Here is a 22088-nt window from a genome sequence, read left to right on the forward strand (position 1 = left end):
GCAGCGATTCCCAACCTGTGGTACGCGTACCCCTAGGGGTACGCGATAGGTTGTTTAGGGGTACAGAAAAATGTTAGTTATTATGGCAGAAAAAATAATATATTATGTATCACAAACTAATAGTATTAAAAAATTATTAGGTAAAAAATGTTCCTTGCAACAATCACAACTTTATTATGCATTTTTTCATTTAGTTTTTTTTTCTTTAATTTAAAGTTACAATATGTAAAATTAACAATACGGGTACTCACTAAATTTCTTAAATGAGGGGTACAATCTAGAGATATGACATGTCACAGGGTACGCTAATGAAAAAAGGTTGGGAACCACTGCTGTACTGTATATGCTCTCCACAGTGGCGTAGGGTGGGTGTCAGCCACCCAGGATGGAAGAAAATTTTGCCGCAGGGAAAATTTAGGTATCTCAATTTAAAAGACTAAAATTTAGTTTCGTCACAGAATAAGTAATGAAAAATTCCATGTTCATTTCAATTGGTCCAAATCATAGGTACAACAAAAATATGAAATGAAATGGTTCAAATTTTTACAAGATATTATTATTATTTATTGTGAAATTTTGCCCCCTCTAAAAGTGTCACCCGGGACGGCCGCCCCTGCTGCCCCCACTACACTACGCCACTGGCTTTCCATCTTCAAATTAGTAGTGTCTCGCTCCTGTATATCATACTTTTCTTTTAGGAATTGAGTCATGCCAGTCATCTTTCTAACTCCTTTCAGGAGAAATTTTTCAATTGAAATAACATGACTTCGGTTTGCATCAGAAGTTTATATCAGTTAATCAGGGCCTCCTGCCCTTAATCTTTCCATATCTAGTCTCAGCTTTCATCTATTTAATATCATTCTCAAAATTAAGGCAGGACAGATAACAGTGGAAATTTATAGGTCTACAATTTTTTCAAATTGCAGTACAATGACTTTATTTTCTGACCTTGATGCCAAGTTGATAAAATTCATCATCCTCAATATTTATGACCACAGCTATTATTGATTTTGGATTGGTCTATGCTCTGTCTACATTCAGTACTGTACTTTGATTCTTATATTCTGTACAATTGTAGATTTTGGAATTTTGTTACAAGAGGCTGTGTTCATTTTTTCTCTTGCATTTGCATTTCAAGGCCTTTGTTGGCAGTCTTTTGAAACAGCATCACTTTTTTTGGCTCTGACATTAGTTGTTGGAGTCACATCACAGCTCTCAACATATAACAGTGGATCTGCTGTCTCAGTTTTAACTAATGCCAAATGATGCATTCCTGCTGCTTTGTCTGCTCTAACTATATTTTCTTGCTGACCTCCTGAAGCTTTGTTCGCTACTCTAATTGTACTTTCTAGCTTGTACTCCATTTCCAGTGTTTAACATTTTTTCAAAATCATCTTCAATGTCTATTTACTAAATCTTCAACGTCGTTTACTAAATCGTGTGGAACAACTGAGTTGGCATTTTCATTGAAACATCAAACATAGTTTTATATGGTGTACATTTGATCCATAATAAACTGTGTTCTTCATTACTTGCACAAACTTCAAGTCTTCAGACCATTTTGAAGTATTTCCGATGTCCTGGTTTGAATATTTGACTGATCCCTGAGACTGGCTGTGCATTGGTTTTCTATATACTATCTTTATATCAGCCCACATGCCATATAAACATTTGATAACTTAGTTACAAAACTCTCTACCATTATTATAATAAAGGATATTAAGTGTGCTGAATGTTGTGAAAATATCCAAAAGATGATATGCAACTTCCTCAGTCCTTTTCAATTTTAATGCTCTGAGAATAACAAATTTTGTCAAATGAATTAAATCAATCTGACATCATAAATTTATTTTGTTGTGTACAATATGTTTTACTAACACCCTTTTTCAATGTGTTTTGTTTCTTTTGATGAGGTTCACATAATCTTAAATAAGTAACAATAAATTCAATAGTAACATTCTTATACTTGTCTTATTCAGTTCCATAGCCATCAGAATTCTTCCATGGTGGCCAATAGCAATGTGGACTTCATGTATCAAGTTAAACAGTTCATCAAAACAAACGTAGTAAATAATTTATTCTTTTCCAGCAAATACTGGTTCTGTTAGTTTCTTTTCATTCCTGATATTTAGAACATACCTTTTCAAATGTGTATAGTGAACAGATTTTTTACTGGGCATATTTTTTAGCATCTTTCACTTTACTTAACAGAGTGTTATATTGTTCATTAGTTAAGTAAGAATTGTCTTTTTTCTTATTCACTAATTCAGTTAAAGTTAGTAAAATCTGCTATGTATTATGTCACTTATTCTGCTGCATTAAACTTATGTAAACACAAAAATTCATATAATAAACAACTTATTTGTCTATATTGCTTATTTCTACCCAAATTTTATGCCAAATTTATTTTTAGAAATCAAATAAAAACAAAGTTTATTGTGACATTGTCACAATGCCAGGCTGCAACTTTTAATCATATTCTAAATTTATTTAATTCAAAATATAAATTCTCAAACTCAAATTAGTGGTGTTTTGCTCCTGTATGTCATTCTTTTCCTGATAACAACAGAGATGTGCTGGTCATCTATGTAATTCTGTTTTAAATTGAAATCATGTGACTTCGAACAGTCTAGTCAGGAAATTTGTGTACAGTTAATTGGGGTCACCTGTCCCTAAGCTTTCCATATCCAGTCTTGACTTACACCTATCTAAAACAGTTCTTGAGATTAAAAAAGGATGTGTGGACAGACAGTGGACAACAGTGGAAGTTTTAGATCTGCAATTTGTTCAAATTACTGCCCAATCATTACAATAATACTTTCATTTTTTTAATTTATATTTTTTAAGTGTATTATAAAATAACAGATAAATATATATGAATACTTTTCTCACCCAAGCAGATTAACAAGTTTGGACTTTAGACTTTTACAATAACTTACCTAGTAGCTAATGCAAAATTTATTTTCATTTCATTAAGATACTAGTGTAGTGTATGAATTCCATTTACATTTTGTACACTGTTTAGAACCTTATTTAATGTAAATAAGCCCGATTATGTTAATTTTACTGTTTAATTTTATTTAAAGTAATTCAAAGTGAAAATGTACCTGAATTCACTCTTGTCATAGTGGTGTTCCTCCTTGCCATTCTGGCTATTAAATTTATCTCATCCAGTATAAAAAATGCTTCTAAAGAATAGCTTCTCAAGTTGGCATTCTTTTATTTATTATTTTTTGATGTTCATTGATTTGCAATTACTGTTTAATTTTGTTGGTAATGGTAAGATTATTGTATTTTAAATTTTGGTCAGGAAGACTGATATCATTTCTTTTGAATAAAATGGTGCCTAAGCAAAGAACTCTTATTAGTTCCTCACTTAGACAAAAAAGCAACAAAGAAGTATGTTAAATTAATTGTCATTGACTTAGATAGTGATTTTTGCATGTATATTAAATGTAAAGGTATTTACATGGTTATTTGAACTTTTTTGAAGAAACAAAGGGTTATCTTACAATGGAGCATATAGACACGTGTTTATTAACATTAATCTATGTTAAAAATAATCAGGGATAGAACTGAATCAAGTGTATCTATCTATACAAAGTATGCTAATGTTTTATCTATTTCCAATTTGTTAAAGTACTAATGTTTTATATTAAGAAATTTTATAAGTCTTATGTAAATAAATTTATTGCTCTTTTATTTTCTTTATTTATTTGTAATTGAACAACAATCTTTTACAGCAAATGTTTTGCTGGGTACAACTAGTTATATCACGTTAGCTCCTAGACACAATAGAGTGAGTACAATGTTGCTAAATAAAATTTAAAGTTACTCTTCTATATTCATTAAGCAGTTTTATTTCATAGTTTATAATTGGTAAATTATTGCATAGAATCACTTTGTATATACCAAGAAAAAGTCTTATGAATATTTTGAATTTAGTTCTGTTTTAGAAAAATGTTTTAAATTAATTTTGAATGAAGTTTTTCATTTCAAAATTTGGAGGTTTCTGAAGAATAAGCAGAATACTCTTTGAAAATGTTTATCCTTATTTTAGTACAGATTTTATTATTTACATTTTGTATTAATTTATTTTATTTTAAATCAATGCTAACCATAATTGACATCAGAAATTTCATTAGCAGAAAATATGTCGACAGAACTCTGAGTGGTTAAAATAGTGTGTGTGTGTTAAAGTGAGAAAGGATAAGAGAATATTATATTTGCTAAATCATCTTTCTTAGACTTTGTACATTAACGTATAAATATTAAAAAATATTTGATTCATTTATAGTTTACTAATGAGCTATAAGTTTTGTCATGTCATTTACAAGAAATAAAAGTAATCATACTTTATTTTGTTCAAGATTTTTATTTTTTTTTCAGTTTATTTTGATTCTTATTTGTAAATATTTTCATATTTTCAATAGTCCATGTTTTGAATATCAAAAAGGCATTTGTTTCTTAAATTCTCATTACTCGCGTATTGTAATGTGACATCACTAAACATTTTAAATGTTAAGATCTTAATCGAGGTTTTATGTAAGGTTATTAATGCTGAATCATTTTTCTTTGTCTTATTATTATTCTCTAATAATTATTATTATTATTTTTTTTTTTTACGTATGTTGTTGTTAGTCTATATTTCTTGTATTCCTTCATTAAAACAATTAACTGCTCAGTATTATTTTTTATACACTAAGAAAAATTGATACAATAGTTGTTATTTATTTCAATATATAAATCTGTTAAAGAATCTCCTCAAATATAAAATTTAATTTATATTTAGTTTTTCAAAGACAAACTGAAATATTGATTTACTTTTTGTCTATTGTATTATTCAACAGTCTTATATAGATGAAATTCAATGGAAATTCCACTTATTCATATATCATACATATATTTAATTCTTGTAATTATCATTATTGTATTATAAAAAATACTACTGGAAGTTTTGTTAATATAAATAGTTTAAGACATTAGATTTTCTAGAAATTTTTGAAATGAAATTATATTAGTCATGTTAAACAATTTTTTTTTTATATAGAGATGAATGAAAATAATTTAGAAAATAACTGTAATGATATGGAAGAGTTAAATAAAATTACCAAATATTGCAAACTGTTACTGGAAAAAATATATGTGAAGTTCACTGCAGAAGTAAAATCTGAAAATATTTCAGGTGAGATGTTCATATTGTTATTGAAATCATTAAATTAAACAATATAAAATTATCGAATTATTAACATTAAAATTGTATCTATTCTTTCTATTCAGTTTTTATATGTAATATGTAAATGTCAATAAAGTAAAATTATCATCTGCAAATATATGTGAAAGCATGTTAAAAAAACATTGTTAGAAATGCATATAAATATTAATTGTTTCTGAGCATATTTCATTGAACAGGGAATTGAAATTACATTAATATAAAAATACTTGAAATAAACCAATATTTATTTTACGTGTGTAAATTTTTCAAAATAACCTATTAGCTTTTTAAAATAGCAATACATTTTAAAATGTTTTAATAAGAAAATTAATTATCATTTGATGAAAAATGATGTCTAATTCTGATGTTTGAAAACTGAAAATTTGAATATAATTATAAATTTTAAAATAATAATAATTAAATATAATTATAATTTTTCAGAAAATATTTAAGAAAAAGTTTTCACCGGCATTACAGAGTGCATATTGCTTTCAGGAAACTTGTGAAATGAAAAGAAAATATTTTTAGGACATCAGTTACTTTCAACAGTTTTATACTAATTGAAAGAGTCATTGACTTCAGTGTAGTATCAGCTGAGAAGTTTTGCAATAAACACATAGTGCAAATTATGCAATAATTTATCTTTTAATCACTTTAGAATAATTTTGCAATGATATTTTGACATACGTTGAACTTACCTGTGGCTTACTGTCCATGGAAGCTGTGGAAGCATTGCTTTCCTTGTATTTTCTAAAATATAAATACATAATGTGCAATTATTTTCATATTTTAACGTACTTTGAATTAATTAAAATTAATATTTTATTATAACTGCATTATGTATCTTAGTACAAATTTCTATAATGTGAGAAAAATGATAAGATTGCTATTGTATATTTGAATATAAATTCGTACATACATATTCTCGATGGAAGAGCTGTATTGTTGAATATGGGATAGCTTTCATGGCAAAAATGTTTGAATTGCATAAAGCAGCCTGATTATATGCATTCGCATATGCGCATGCTTTACAGAGCACCAACCTCGCACAGTTTAGCTTGTGGATGCTACACACCAAAATATAATGCTTCCAATGATTCTGTCCAGGGCTGGCGCAGCTTCCCTATCATCAAATGTCATCGCACGCCATTGGAACTTACATGTTTGGAGATAGTAAATACATTTAATCTCTTACCAGGTATTATCAGTATTTTCCATATGTTGGTTGATCAACCAGTTAAATATTTTCACTGACCAGTTAAAAATATTTTTATTACTGATGAAATCCCAAATATTAGAAAGTATTCAAGATCTTGGAATATCTCATTGATAAAAAAAAAATTGAATACTATGAATACTTCTAATGTCACACTATATGTTCACGCATTGTCTCTTTAGCAAAGGTTGCCAGATAAAGTCAATTATTCCCAAACTGTGTGCAAAATTTCCTCAAATTACAGAATTTTATTGAAAAATTCACCACAATAATATCAATATTACAGACACAACTTTAACACTCACAACTTATTACTGAAATGTTTTATCAAAGAGTTATTGATTAAATTCTCTCATAATTATCTGTTTTATTTCATAATTTAAAAATATGTAAGATACTTAATATATTTTAAACTAGTAGAAAATAAAACATACATAGAAGTGTATTTCAGTTTATGTTATTTGATTTTAAAATCCTAATAGGATGGTCACACACTTTCTAATTTTACATGTATATTATGATGATAATAAACCAAATACAGTAGAAATCATTTAAGAAGTTCCCACATGAATGGTTTTTCTGCATAAGAAGCCCAAATTTTCCAGTCCTGGTATTTACTCTATAAGATGTGTGATCTTGAAATATTCAAATGTTCAATATCTGGTTAATATTTGAATTCAAGAAAAGTGATATTCAACCATATTTAATTTTAATAATAAAAATAATTTTTTTTAAAGATAACCAGACTACAAATTAATATCCTATTGAGCATTGTTATATTTTCATTAATCAACAGAAGTTTGTGGTAACAGTCAGCTAACATTGCAGATGAACTATATAAAATATTATCTTGGAGAAAATACAGAAATATATATTTTTATAATTTTATCAATATGGTAACATTGAATGAATTATAAAGAATAATTACCTTAATATTTTTTGTATTAAATATTTAGACAAATCTACAAATAAAGAAACTCAGGAAGATAATTCTGAAGTATCAGAAGATGAACAGTCAAAACAAAAAAATGTTCAGGTAATATAAATCTACTTAAATTTTAAATATAACATGAATATAACATGACACATTAGTATATAATATTAAAAGTACTTCTTACTTTTTATTAACAAGGAGAGGGTCAGACTTCAGGTCTCTAGTTCGAACAAAACCTGATGAATGTATACCCATTAAGACAAATAGCTCCATGTCCAAATTATAGAACCCACTTCTCAAGTATTTCTGAAATATGGGTTTCTGAAAATTGAGTGTTTAGCATATAGGGGTTTGGAAGTTTCATATTTCTTCAAAGTGGTCTTTGCTGAGTGGATAAAACTGTAGACACTGGAGGTTTAAACTTTGCAACTTTAACATTAAGTTGCAATGCTTAAGATTAAACATTGCTGGAATATGTGAGAAAGGTGTTATTTTGTGCATATGAGTATTAATTGAAAAGTTCCAGTTTATTAATTAACTCTATGACTTATTGAGTATCTGCCACACTGTTTTATCTTTAGAAAAACGTTTTTGCTGAATCAATGTACATCCAATCTTAGACAATAAGTTTTTGGGTTGTTGGATAGGCTTCAAGGGCTTTACTCCAGGCTTCCTCACATTCCAGATATCACACATCTTGACTTCTTTTTATATAATCACATGTAAAGAACAAAGTGTATGCAAAGAATGTTACTGACAATGCAGAGTTAAACATTAATAATGCAGAAAGTGGCTTCACTCTCTCAAGATAAATTACAAAATACTTGGCAAAAAATCAACTACAGATTGGATAATATGTCTTACTAAAGGTACAAATGTTGGAGTTTACTAAATTTATTAGGTGCCTGTTACTTTGAAATGAAAAGCTTTGAGTTGCTACATTTGATACAGAAAACCATTTCCTCATTTCAGTTATTGCTTATGATTTATTAAATATGTTAATTTGGTCAATAAATTCTAGACACTCTGTACAATTAGATCAAAATAAAACTACACCCAAAATACCACAAAAACCAGTAAAAGGAATACAAATTATTTACTTGTACAAATATTTTCATCTGCTTGTAATGAATATCATCAAGTATTTGGTTATGAAAACAGAACAAGCTGTCAAATATATTTAAATACAAAGAAGTAGTTTGAAGTGTTCATGCACAAATGGTATCAAAGGTAAATTAAAACTTTTAAATTTAAGATTGAATTGTAATAAAAACCAATATTAAAAACACAAAATGGAAGTTCTAGAGGAGTTTGAAACATGCCCTCCATGCTGTAGAGAATGTATCTGTATCTCTAAAGTTGACTACCTTTTAGTTTTAACAACCTTGTAAATTTCGTGAGCTTCTAATATAACAAATGTGCAGGATCTGACATCATACGTAATAAAGGAACTTCATCAAAATGAACATATGCATCACTATCCAAAGAATATGCTGCAAATGCCCTGTTTCTTACTGATGTTGTATACATGTTACTTTACTTAAATTATATCTCTGTTTATCAAATTATGAATAGTTAATGATTTTTGCAAATTTATATGCAAGTCTCAAGTGAATAAAACAAATTCTAAATGAAACTATATCTTTTTACATGAATGTAAAAATAAATACACAGTGTTAAGTGGAGTAATAACAATCTGCTATCTTAAAATACCACTTCAGTTGAGTTGGGAAAATAAATTCTGAAACTATTTACATCTATAGATGTTAGTATTGTAAAGTAAAACAAAGCTATGTTGTCTTCACTGATACAAAATGTTTGAGTAGAAGCACAGTTCCTAAAGAAAGACAAAGTGGTATACTCAAAAGGAGATATCAAGTATGTTACAAGAAAAATTAAAAAAAAGATATTTTTATAGGTTCTATAAGGTGATGGTCTAGGATAGCGGTTGGCAACTTTTCTGACTTCACGGACCACTAAAGTCACAATTTTGAATCCCGCGGACCATTATCATGAATTTTTTTAAACAATACAAAATTTGTAGAATAATGATCACAAAAATCCAATTTTACTATATTAATAAGAAACTCACATGTTTAATCATAACAAATTAATGCGAGCCTAAAGTTCATTACTGCGTATTTGAAACAAGTTTATGGATTCTTTGCGCTTTTCCATGAAGGATGCCAATCACACTCACAATATTATTTATTGTTCATTATTTATTGATAATAGTCACTTCGTTTTTGGTTTTAGATTCAAATAAAAACCCCAATGAGTGAGAAAAGCAACTAAGCATTTTGCATTTCTTTCATAATATTNTCTTTGCGCTTTTCCATGAAGGATGCCAATCACACTCACAATATTATTTATTGTTCATTATTTATTGATAATAGTCACTTCGTTTTTGGTTTTAGATTCAAATAAAAACCCCAATGAGTGAGAAAAGCAACTAAGCATTTTGCATTCCTTTCATAATATTTTGCGTAACCTTCGGTTGATCAATGTTCAAATTTCTCCACAGACCACCCAAATTTTTTCGCGGACCACTGGTTGCCAACCATTGGACTAGGAGAGGTCACAGTAAACTTCAATATTTCATCTGAGTGATTGGTTTACATGCTGTCTACCTATTTTTAAGATTAACATTAATTTGNCAATTAAGGCCATAATTTTGTATATATGTTTTTAGTGTTAAGTCTAATGTGAATACGTGGGCGTAAGGCTCCCGTTCAATTGTCAGGATGATATGTCAGGCGAGTGTAAAGAGAGTTGATTGGGGTCGACGATAAGGTGAAGGGCGAGATCGAGTAAAAGAGTCTACCATTTTTTTAACAGATATAAAATAACAATTTATTAAAGAATAGGCAAAATGACAAAAACTACACAAAGCTCGTTTCTATACCGACCTAAAGTTTCTATACCGACTTAGAGAGAGTTTCACAGTGCTTTCATACCTCTTATAGCCGTCCACTTTGACAATTCTGAACGTGGATGCCTTTAAAATATCGATCCAAGGAATAATCCACAAATACGGCACAATTTATATAAAATCGCAACTTTAGCAATGATTTAATTCGAGGTTCATCGGAGATCGGAATTCCGCAGGTTCGGAAGATCGGCGCGATGTTGTTTATCCAGTGTTCGTAGACTCCCCCTGAGAGGGGGTAAGAACGGCCTTTTATCCGTTTTAGTGGGGAATTTCCACCACGTGATCGGATGTACATAGGTTAGGGGTTATAGGTGTTCCTAGGATCTACAACAAATGACGACATTTATATGCTAACTATCAACCTTTTTGCAAGATGAGATGCAAGTTCTGCAGAGAACAATAGATGTTGCTAGTTATGACCGGAAAGTTTACACAATCCCGGGCAAGATTGTTTTTTCTACTAGGGCGTTACATAAACGAAAGTTTAATTAATTAACATTTTTGTTAATAAAAGAGCGATATTTCCGTCACCAAAATTCCGGATCTCACACTAATATTAAGTTTCCTTAGTCTTTTGTTCCATATCTTTTTCTCAAACTTTCTAACGGTCTTTCCTTCCTGCTGGTGGTAACATGTTTTTGGAGAACTACACCGAAAAACAATAATGTGGAAAAACCCTGAGGTGAGTTGGGGAGAGAGATAACCATTCTTGAGCTAGCATTCAGAAGAAGCAGACGGAAAAAGGAAAAGATTCAGGTTGTTGTCACTGAGTGAGACATAGAGATCGTAGGTCGTCTGCGGGGAAATAAATGAAATAGACAGACATTAAAATCAAAACTTTGATGAATAGTTAGGAATCATCAGATCTGAGANAAAAAAACCCTAAAAATTGCATTAACCACTCTCACTTTTAACATTTTCAGCTGTATTTTACAACTGTCCAAATCTTTAGAAAGTTAATGTGCAAAAATGGAATACTATTGATTTTCTATATTAGATAAAAATACTGTCTTTTTATAAAAATGTTCATTTATTATATGAAAAATTTATATATCTGGTTTATTTTATAAATTTTTTTCAAATATTGATTGATTATCTTTTCTAAGAAATACATCAATATTTTTATTATTCAAATAATTGAATACTTCTCAGGATGGTGATGAAATACTGAAAGTGTGCATAATCAAACTTTTAATAGATTGAAGAAAGTCATAAAATCATGTTAATATATATCTTTTTATGTAAATTGGAGATAATTACTATTGATAACTTTAATTAAAATGGTTATATTTAGGAATTTTCAACAATTTAAAATTTATTAGAATTTTTAAAATTATTAGTCAATTAAAATCAATACATTTGTGTTCTTTTGAATTTTAACAGTTATTAAACTTTTATACTGGCTTCTAATCTATGGACTTATTACATGTTTTGGGAAACATTTTCACCTAGACACCAAGAGAACTGTTTTGCTGATCTACTTTATTAAATATGCATTTCGGACAGTTATGTCCCTCTTCAGATTAAAGTAGATGCTTTCTGGGCTACAAGTTCTTTTACAACTATATTATATTACTCTCTACAACAGTGTTTCCCAACCTTTTTTGTGCTATGCCCCCTAACATATACAGCGGCTATACGGTTAACTTAAACTTTCGACGAGTCCATTTTTGAATTGCCCCTCTTAACAATCAAATTTCCTCCCCTGTGGGGTGTGGGCCGCATTGGGAAACACTGCTCTACAATGATCTGGTGCGCCTATTAACTTTTATTACGAAAGCATAGGTCTTTTACATCTTATCATCAGATTAATAAAAGAACTTTGTCCTATAATTAATTATTGTTGATAAATAATTAATTAGTAGATTTGCTAAAATAAGGTTAAAATATTTACATTAATTAACACTCTTATTGAAGTGTGAGTTTTTAAATAATTTTTGTTAATTAAATAGTTTTTATTTTTATATTTTTATTGTCTAAAATTATGAAAAATAAAGAATTTAAACATACATTTAAGGCAATATTCTTAATAATTATTATATATTAAACAGCTAAAAGAAAATTTGTCATTCCTGGAAACAGCAATAGATAGTTTACCTTACGGTCTTTCAATTAAATATTCTCAAACTGGTTATGGAGTTTGGTCGGATGTAGATATTCCAAAAGGAGTAGTTTATGGACCTTATGAAGGAGAAATAGTACAAACATTGAACGAAACGCAGCATAATGGATTTTATTTGGAGGTAAATATGCTTATTCAACTTTTTGAAATTAGAATGTTAATAAGTAGTTTAATAATTGTTGTATATATTTTTAAGTAATGAAAATTAAAGTTTTAAGTTTTTATTAAAATTCAAAAATTTAGAAGAAACAATGAAATGCAAAATAAACATTTCTTTTTCTAAAGTTCTGAATTTTAATGATTTGGCCAAAACAATTAAGGCCATAATTTTGTATATATGTTTTTAGTGTTAAGTCTAATGTGAATACGTGGGCGTAAGGCTCCCGTTCAATTGTCAGGATGATATGTCAGGCGAGTGTAAAGAGAGTTGATTGGGGTCGACGATAAGGTGAAGGGCGAGATCGAGTAAAAGAGTCTACCATTTTTTTAACAGATATAAAATAACAATTTATTAAAGAATAGGCAAAATGACAAAAACTACACAAAGCTCGTTTCTATACCGACCTAAAGTTTCTATACCGACTTAGAGAGAGTTTCACAGTGCTTTCATACCTCTTATAGCCGTCCACTTTGACAATTCTGAACGTGGATGCCTTTAAAATATCGATCCAAGGAATAATCCACAAATACGGCACAATTTATATAAAATCGCAACTTTAGCAATGATTTAATTCGAGGTTCATCGGAGATCGGAATTCCGCAGGTTCGGAAGATCGGCGCGATGTTGTTTATCCAGTGTTCGTAGACTCCCCCTGAGAGGGGGTAAGAACGGCCTTTTATCCGTTTTAGTGGGGAATTTCCACCACGTGATCGGATGTACATAGGTTAGGGGTTATAGGTGTTCCTAGGATCTACAACAAATGACGACATTTATATGCTAACTATCAACCTTTTTGCAAGATGAGATGCAAGTTCTGCAGAGAACAATAGATGTTGCTAGTTATGACCGGAAAGTTTACACAATCCCGGGCAAGATTGTTTTTTCTACTAGGGCGTTACATAAACGAAAGTTTAATTAATTAACATTTTTGTTAATAAAAGAGCGATATTTCCGTCACCAAAATTCCGGATCTCACACTAATATTAAGTTTCCTTAGTCTTTTGTTCCATATCTTTTTCTCAAACTTTCTAACGGTCTTTCCTTCCTGCTGGTGGTAACATGTTTTTGGAGAACTACACCGAAAAACAATAATGTGGAAAAACCCTGAGGTGAGTTGGGGAGAGAGATAACCATTCTTGAGCTAGCATTCAGAAGAAGCAGACGGAAAAAGGAAAAGATTCAGGTTGTTGTCACTGAGTGAGACATAGAGATCGTAGGTCGTCTGCGGGGAAATAAATGAAATAGACAGACATTAAAATCAAAACTTTGATGAATAGTTAGGAATCATCAGATCTGAGATAGAGAAAAAGATGGTGAGAAGTGAATTTGGCGCAAGTCCCCGTTTAGAGAATAGTGAAGATCAAACAAAGGAAAAACCCAGATACCCCCACCAGCATTCTTTTCTTTTCTTATTATTTTTATCTCTCATCTTATCCTTTCCTCCTCTATTTCTCCTTTAGAATACAAGTTAGTTTAAGATAGTTTAAGTTAGTTGTAATATTTTGGGAAAATATCTCAACAGCAAAGAACCATTGTCGTGAAAATGTGTCACCCTCCTTTGTTCATACAAAGATCTATAACAACAAAATATTATACCAGGTTGTTCAATAAGTTTTGTCGTTCGATAAGAAAAACACGATTTTATGGTTTGAAATACATTTTATTATTCAATATAATCTCCCTGAACTTCAATACACTTGTTCCAGTGATCTTCTAATTTATGGATTCCATCCCTAAAGTGAGAATCCGGAAGACTGTCGAAATACGCATCCACGGCTGCTATTATCTCTTCGTTCTATGAAAATCGTTTCCCACGCATGAATTTTTTTAGATGTGAGAACAGCCAGAAGTCAGAGGGAGCTAAATCTGACGAATAGGGAGGATGTTGCAACAATTCGTATTTTAATTTACTGATTTTCGCAATGGTTTTTTGAGCTGTGTGAGAGGGGACGTTGTCTTGATAAAAAATGATTTTTTTTTTTTAAACCAGGTTTTTTCTCACGAATTTTTCCATCTAGCTGGTCCAAAAGGTTACAATAATAATCTGAGTTTATTGTTTTACCAGTTTGGAGGTAATCCACAAACAAAATTCCTTTTGCATCCCAAAAAACTGATGCTAACACCTTCTTGGCTGATTTCTGGACCCTAACACATTTCGGAGCCGAAGTACCGGGTTCACACCACTCCTTAGCCTCTTGTTTTGATTCAGGATCATGGTGGTAGACCCATGTCTCATCCATAGTGATGAAACAACGCACAAAATCCTTTTTATCCTTTCTAAAATGCTCCAAATGTTGCTGAGAAAGTTGCATTCGAATGTGTTTTTGTTCCATAGTTAACAAATGCGGCACCCATTGTGCACACAGCTTTCTGTAACCCAAAACTTCAGCCAAAATATTGCTCATACTGCCTAACGAAATCCCTAGGGCTTCTACTAAATCTCTCTCGGTTAATCGACGATCTTCCAAAACCATATGCTGTATTTTTTCTACGATTTCTGGTGTTGATGCACTTTTTGGACGCCCTTCACGTGGATCGTCTTCAAGACTTGTACGACCACGTTTAAATTCAGCAACCCATCTTTCTACTGTTCTGATTGAAGGTGAAGAGTCCTTATACACTTTTAACAATCATTCATGAATTTGTTTTGGTGCTACACCTTCCAAAAATAAGAATTTTATCACTGCGCGATATTCGATTTTTTCCATCGTAAAAAAATACAATGACACGTCGACTTTGAACAGCTGCAAATATACAATGAGTTGACGGATCTACTTGAAACTTGACACATGTTTATGAAATAGTAGTACTATTTATAGAGTAATAATGTGATGCTCCTAATAGCGCCACTTCTTATTGAACGACAAAACCTATTGAACAACCTGGTATATATTGGTGTTGCATAGTTGGAATCCTAAAGAATCTAGTGTATATAGAACTGCACAAACAGTTAATAAAATATTTTATTCTGTACAACATTGTATTGTATTGTTTATCCATGTGTTTACCACAAAGGAGCATGTGACTGCTCTCATTGAGCAGTGACAAAGAATTTCCCAGCACTTCATTGGCGACCTCATTGACTCCATGCCACACAAATGTACAGTAGTTTTGGCTGTTCAGAGGTTATACACTTTACTCAATACAATAATATAAAAATAAGTAATTTGTTTTGGTTGTAAAGATGCATGTATGTTATTAATGTATTGTACCAAGTGCAATAAATGAAAATATGGCAAGCATTTAGTTGAAATGCATGATTTTTTCAGTTACTGCTGTTTATTTTACTGTACCTTATGAACAATAAGACTTGACATTTAGAATTGTTTATCATAAGTGATTTTGTAAGCAACATCTGGAAGATTTTCTCTGGGAAACTGGCCCCTATCTAGGTGTTTGCTTTTTTAATTGTTTTGACCAATATATTTATTATTTTGGATTTTGTATCAATTGTAACTTCATATTTAAATAAGAATGTTTGTATTGGCTGAATTTATGGCTTGTTAAATTGATTAATAAGTAGTAGAAATTTAAATTAATGAAGTTAGGAATAATAACTTTACACAGCTGGCCAAGCAAAATGCAACACCATAATGGACTACAGATATTGAAACAATGGAATCTTTCTTCATGGTGTTGCATTTTGCATTGGCCAGCAGTGTATTATAAAACTTCTTACATAACATATTTAGAGAAATTTAATGACAGGCTATATTAAAGCCAAACAAACTACCAGATTATCAGGTTACATTAAGGCTATTTTAATCATTAATTATAAAGTAATTTGACTAGAAGTAGGTGGTCTTCACTTATAGTCATATTACTTTATAATTAACGATTAAAATTAAGCTTAGTATAGACAATTAATCTGATAGTTCCACATTTTAATTTAAAAAATTGGGTTATAGATTGAATGTTTAGACAGGTTATATTGTCTAACAGGATAGTAAATTTCAAGAATAAAAAAAAATTTTGTATTCATTAAAAATAATGAAAATTTTAAAACTTTAATTAATTAACAATAAATTGAGCATATAGAAGTGTCTATTTGGTATCATTCATAATCTGTCTCAGATATGTTGGGACAGATATACCTCACCTTGTCCTTCATTAGTCAGCTGGTTACAGAATAATATTTATTTTAAACTTTTTTTTTTGCTTTTTGAATTTTATATTACAGTAGAACCTCGATTATCCGGACTAATTGGGGATGAAGGTAGTCCGGATAAGGAAAAATTTGGATAATCAAAACAAATACTTTAATTTGTCTTTTAATGATAATACAACACATTTTCTTTTCGATGACATATCAGTAATATTAAAAGTAAATACTGTATTTAAATTGTGATCAAACGTTCGTATTAAATTTGTACTACTACTGACCAACGCTAACAGACTTCCTATTGTTTAAAAGGCCCTCTGGTGGCGCAAGAAGACTGATTTTATAAAATAAAAAGCAGTTGAAACTGCATTTTTATGAATAAAAATTTGACAAACTATTTATCGTTTTATGACGAGTAAAATTTTTTCATCGCGTTCGTGGCTTTTAAGTACTGTAATGCATAAACCTTCAAGGCGCGACGCCCTTCAGAACGCGAGGCATAGGCGGTGGCCCGCGTCGTCCATGCCTTACGCCGCCCTTGGTCATAGAAATGATGTAATTTGAATATAAATTATTTATAAATACGTATGTCAAGTTATATTTTTATTACGTAAAATATATTTAAGAGTTTACGGCCACTGTGCCGGGTGAGACGTTGTTGAAACAAAAAAAGTTATGCATTCCATCACGTACATAAACAGTGTCATAATTCGCCAAGTGCAAATCAGCAAATTCGTAAAATTTTTGTTTATTTTGAACAATCCGGATAATCGAAAATCCGGATAATGGAGGTTCTACTGTATATATAAAATTTTATTCATGTCATATAAAATTAAAATCACTTTTGTTTTTTAGGTAGTAAAGAATGGCTCAGTTTCTCATTTTGTGATTGCAAAGGATAATGCTCTGACGGACTGGCTTTGTTATGTGAATTTTGCGTGTGATAAAGAAAAACAGAATGTGGTAGCATTTGAAAATCACAAAAAAATATATTATATTACATCTAAACAGATTGTTCCCAATACAGAACTTCTGGTTTGGTATAACGATGAACAGTCTGAAGCACTTGAGTTTCATTGGCAAACAATCAGTAAGTGAAATTATTCAGTAATATGTAATTTACATAATTTTATTTTTATAGATAAATTTATCAATTATAATATAATCTCCAAATAGTGGACACCATCAATAACTTAGAAGTTTCCTTTTTAGAGGTTTCTGCTATTGGAGGTACTGTACATGCTGGCAGTCATACTGTATTTTAACACAGTAATCATATAATAAAGAATATGTAAACATCAAATTTGCATTAGGAATGTGAAAATACCAAAATATGTAGTGTACATAATTAATATATATATATATACACAGTATATTACTTATCTTTTCAGCTGTAAAAATCCCATTTTAATTGAATTTTAAATAGCAAATACATTGTATAGGATACTTTAATTAAATGGGACATAAAAATTACGACAATATGTAAACATTGATTAATTATTAATTCATCAAACACAACCTGAGTGGAAGTAACATAAAAGAAAAATGAAACTGTTTTTATGAACAGAAGGTGGATGAAAGTAGGTTTAGGCCATGAGAGAGTCCAAATATGAAGTTACGAAGACAATTTGTTAGTCACTCCAATGGGAGAGAAATGTATTTTGTATTCTTGCATTTATAACATCATTTATGATCTAAGTGACTAATAAAAATCGATATAGTGATTTGTCTACTTTGCATTTATTGAGTTTGTATTAATTTTTCAAATATTTTTTACTTTTTTCAATAACTGATTTATTAAAAGTTATCCTTTAGTCATCACAAAGTTGTTAAGATCATAAATTACATCATAATTGTGAGAAAACTGTATATCTTCCTACACTTTAAAGTGGTCAGCAAATTATCTTCGTAAACTGTGCTTTGAACTTTTATCAAATAAATGCTGTTGTCTTAATCTTGAAACTGTTTCTTTTTCATTAATACTGTACTATGGTTTTCATCAAATGAATGAATAACTTTTTGTTGAAATTAAGTTTTTGATTTTTTTGTACCATAAACTTAATTTCAACAAGACAGAAGTTTAATAACATTAATATATAAGACAATAAATTGTGATTGACAACTTAATCAGATTGATGTTCTGTAACAGATAGATATTGTTCGGCTTTTTATAACTTGTCCTCTTCCCCATTTCTATTTACAGCATCTTTATTCGATAGCTGTCATCAAAATTCATCCTCTGAACGAGTATTTGAAACAATTCTTTTAAAATATTTCATAGGTAATTAATTCATTCAGAATATTCAAGGTGGGACTTTTTTTTTTGTAAGGTTGGTTATGGATGACAGCATCTGTTATTTAGAGATGAATATAATAAATGTCCTATTTGAAGGTTCTGGGGATTGTAAAATGTCTGTTAAGTAGAGGTTCTACTATGTTAATGGAAGTTTCCCTGTATTATCCAAAATTTATTTATGTAATATAAATATATTATGATTTTAGTGTTTTGTTGTTAGTTATCTTATATAAAATTATATGATTTTATTTTCAGCTAATAACAATAATAATGCAAAAACATTGAATAAAGCTAGAAAGAAAATATCAAAGAAAAGAGAACAAAATCACAATGCAACCAATGTTTGTAATCAAATAGAAGAAAATCCTAGTACTTCAAAAAGTCAATCAGAAGATCAAGTGCCTGTTGATAAGGAATCTGCTGAACAAACAAAGCCTTCCGAACAATGCCTTGGTTCCCACATCTGTAATACTTGTAATAAGAAATTCATAAGACTTTCCGATTTGAAGATGCACATAAGAGTTCATACAGGTGAGAGACCATTTGTATGTAAAACATGTGGAAAAGCTTTTACACAAGGTGGTAACTGCAGAAAACATGAAAAAATGCATCTTGGAAGTAAACCTTTTTTATGTAAAATATGCAACAAGTTCTTTTCTCAAAAGGGAAATCTTAAAAAACATCTTATGATACACGCGGAACAGAAGCCCCACACCTGTGACTTTTGTAAGAAGAAATTTCGAACCAAAAGTCATTTACAGTTACATAGGAGAATGCATACAAATGAATCGCCTTACAGTTGTGGTACATGTTCAAAGAAATTCAAAACGAGCACAGATAAGAAAACTCACGAAATTTTACATACGGGAGAGAAACCATTTTCTTGTAATTACTGTAATAAAGCATTTTCAAACAAATCAAATTTATATGCACACCGAAAGATACATACGGGTGAAAAACCACATAAATGTGATATCTGTGAAAAAAGGTTCCTCTATCGTAACAGTTTAAAAATTCATTACAGAATTCACACTGGGGAAAAGCCCTACAGTTGTAACACATGTAATAAAAGGTTTAAACAGTTGGGACACTTGCATCAACATCAGAATACACACAAAACTTCTTAACAATCCTTGAAAATTCATATACCTGAAGTATGATGTATATTTTTATATAGAATGTAAATGAAATTGCCATTTATTGGAAAGTGAGAGATTAAATTTTAAGATTTGTATAAATATTTAAATATATTTGAATAATACTATAATGTTTCATTTCATTAGATTTGAAATTCAATCATATCAAGTGAATTGAAATGATTTAGTTAAAATTTACTATTTTCTAATAGATTATTTTTTGTTATTTTATTTTTAATTACTTCTGAACTTCTAATTTTAATTGAAGGAATTAAATAGCACTTCTTTAAATAGTGAAATAAATTTCACTTGAATATTTATATTTTCTGAAATGAATTACCAGTTTAATACTTAAACTGTGTTGGAAAGAAAAAACATTAACTTTAATATCAAGAATTCTTTCCAGTTGTCTTGCAATTCTCGGAGATATTTCTTTATTCATAACAGAATAAATGAATAGTCACTAAAATTTTAATTATTTATTTATAACTATTTATAAATTGTGTTGTCTTGCTTACGACAAACAAATAATTAACTCTGTTAACTTTACACTTGTTATTTTATTCATGTTAGATTTGATTTAATGTTTCATTCCAGTAAGTTGTAAACCATTGAGACCATTATGAGAATAATCTTTCCATAGCTATGTATTATTTTTAAGTGTATGCCTTTATTTAACTCAGTTAAATTGCAAATGCACATTCTGATATGCATTTTAAATAATTATAAAAGCTTCAGTTGCTGACAACCTTTCTTTTACAAATATACATTTTAAATTGTTATTACATACATTTTCATGTGCCTTGTGTGTTTGTGTGTGTTCTTATATTTGTAGATTATATTTTGTTATAGAATTCATCAGTTTAAAGATGATATAACAGTCAAGGAATTTAACATGTGTGCGTATATGATCCGCCGAGATATTTTTCTTATAGGAAGCTTGGATTTTTTGTAATAATTCAAATTCCAAGATTTTGGTGTAAAAATAGCAATATTTTTTCAAGTTGCTGAAAATTAAATAGAACATTTTTATGCATATCCATTTATTTCTTTAAGAATGACCAAATATTGTAATTATGTTCTTCACAAATGCAGGAATATAACCAAATCATGAGTATCTTTTAAAGAAATTACATTATTAAATTCTGATGTAATTATTGTAAATAATGATTATAGAAAAAATTTTTGTAGACAGTGTAAAGCCAGCATTTATATTTTAGGTGTTTGAAGTTATTAAATTCTATGAATTTTCTGCATACAAAAAAAAAATGCATAGTATATATTATATATAATTATTTTATATATTAAATTTGTTGTTAAAGTTGAAAAAAGAAATTTAAGTACTTTCTTAGTGTGTGTGTTTCATGAAGGAACACGAGTGGCAGCAACAAATAAGGCAATATAACTATTTTTGAATGAAGGTTATTTTCAAAATTATGCTAGATAAAATATATTTTTAATGTGATAAATATTCACAAGATTTGTAAGTGAAGTTATCAATAAACATGAAAGGATTTAAGACTTTGTTTTGGATGCATTTTCTTCATAATACAATATGAACCTGTCCAGAACTGAACCTGAATAAAAAGGAAACCTTCTTAAACAGGAAAAAATATTTGGTACTGTCAATTCCAATTTACACAGGTTTTACTGTATTAATAATGTGCATTATCGTGTTGACATAAATGTTAATGATTGACCTGTTCTTGTCAAATTCACTTCTTATATACTGTAGTATAATTTAAACTTCTACAACAAAATGCATTGAATTAAACTTTGAGTACAAAGATTGATTTTTTTTCATGATTTAAACAAAGCAAAATTTTCAAATTAAATAAAATAATGAATTATAAATTTATCATCTAATTTGGATGACCATGTAAAAATTTATAATAAAATTTAAGTAATTTATTAAATAAATGTGTAAGTTTGTATTTGTTTCATTTAGAAAAAGGACTGTTTTCAGAGTTCCATA

General features: G+C 29.5%; 1 protein-coding gene across 1 annotated transcript; it reads left to right on the plus strand.

Moving 5' to 3' along the window:
• Positions 1 to 5121: 5121 nt before the first annotated feature.
• LOC111637752 (zinc finger protein 260-like) lies at positions 5122 to 21955 on the plus strand (the record flags this gene model as incomplete). Its single annotated transcript, XM_023383316.1, has 5 exons — positions 5122 to 5185; positions 7388 to 7467; positions 12349 to 12540; positions 17537 to 17771; positions 19233 to 21955. Coding segments are annotated over 5 exons (1443 nt in total), but the record flags the coding sequence as incomplete, so codon positions are not given.
• Between the last annotated feature and the right edge of the window lie 133 nt (positions 21956 to 22088).

Source organism: Centruroides sculpturatus, unplaced genomic scaffold, assembly GCF_000671375.1.
Source record: "Centruroides sculpturatus isolate CEXI.00-Female unplaced genomic scaffold, Cexi_2.0 scaffold1145, whole genome shotgun sequence".
NCBI classification, from domain to species: domain Eukaryota; kingdom Metazoa; phylum Arthropoda; class Arachnida; order Scorpiones; family Buthidae; genus Centruroides; species Centruroides sculpturatus.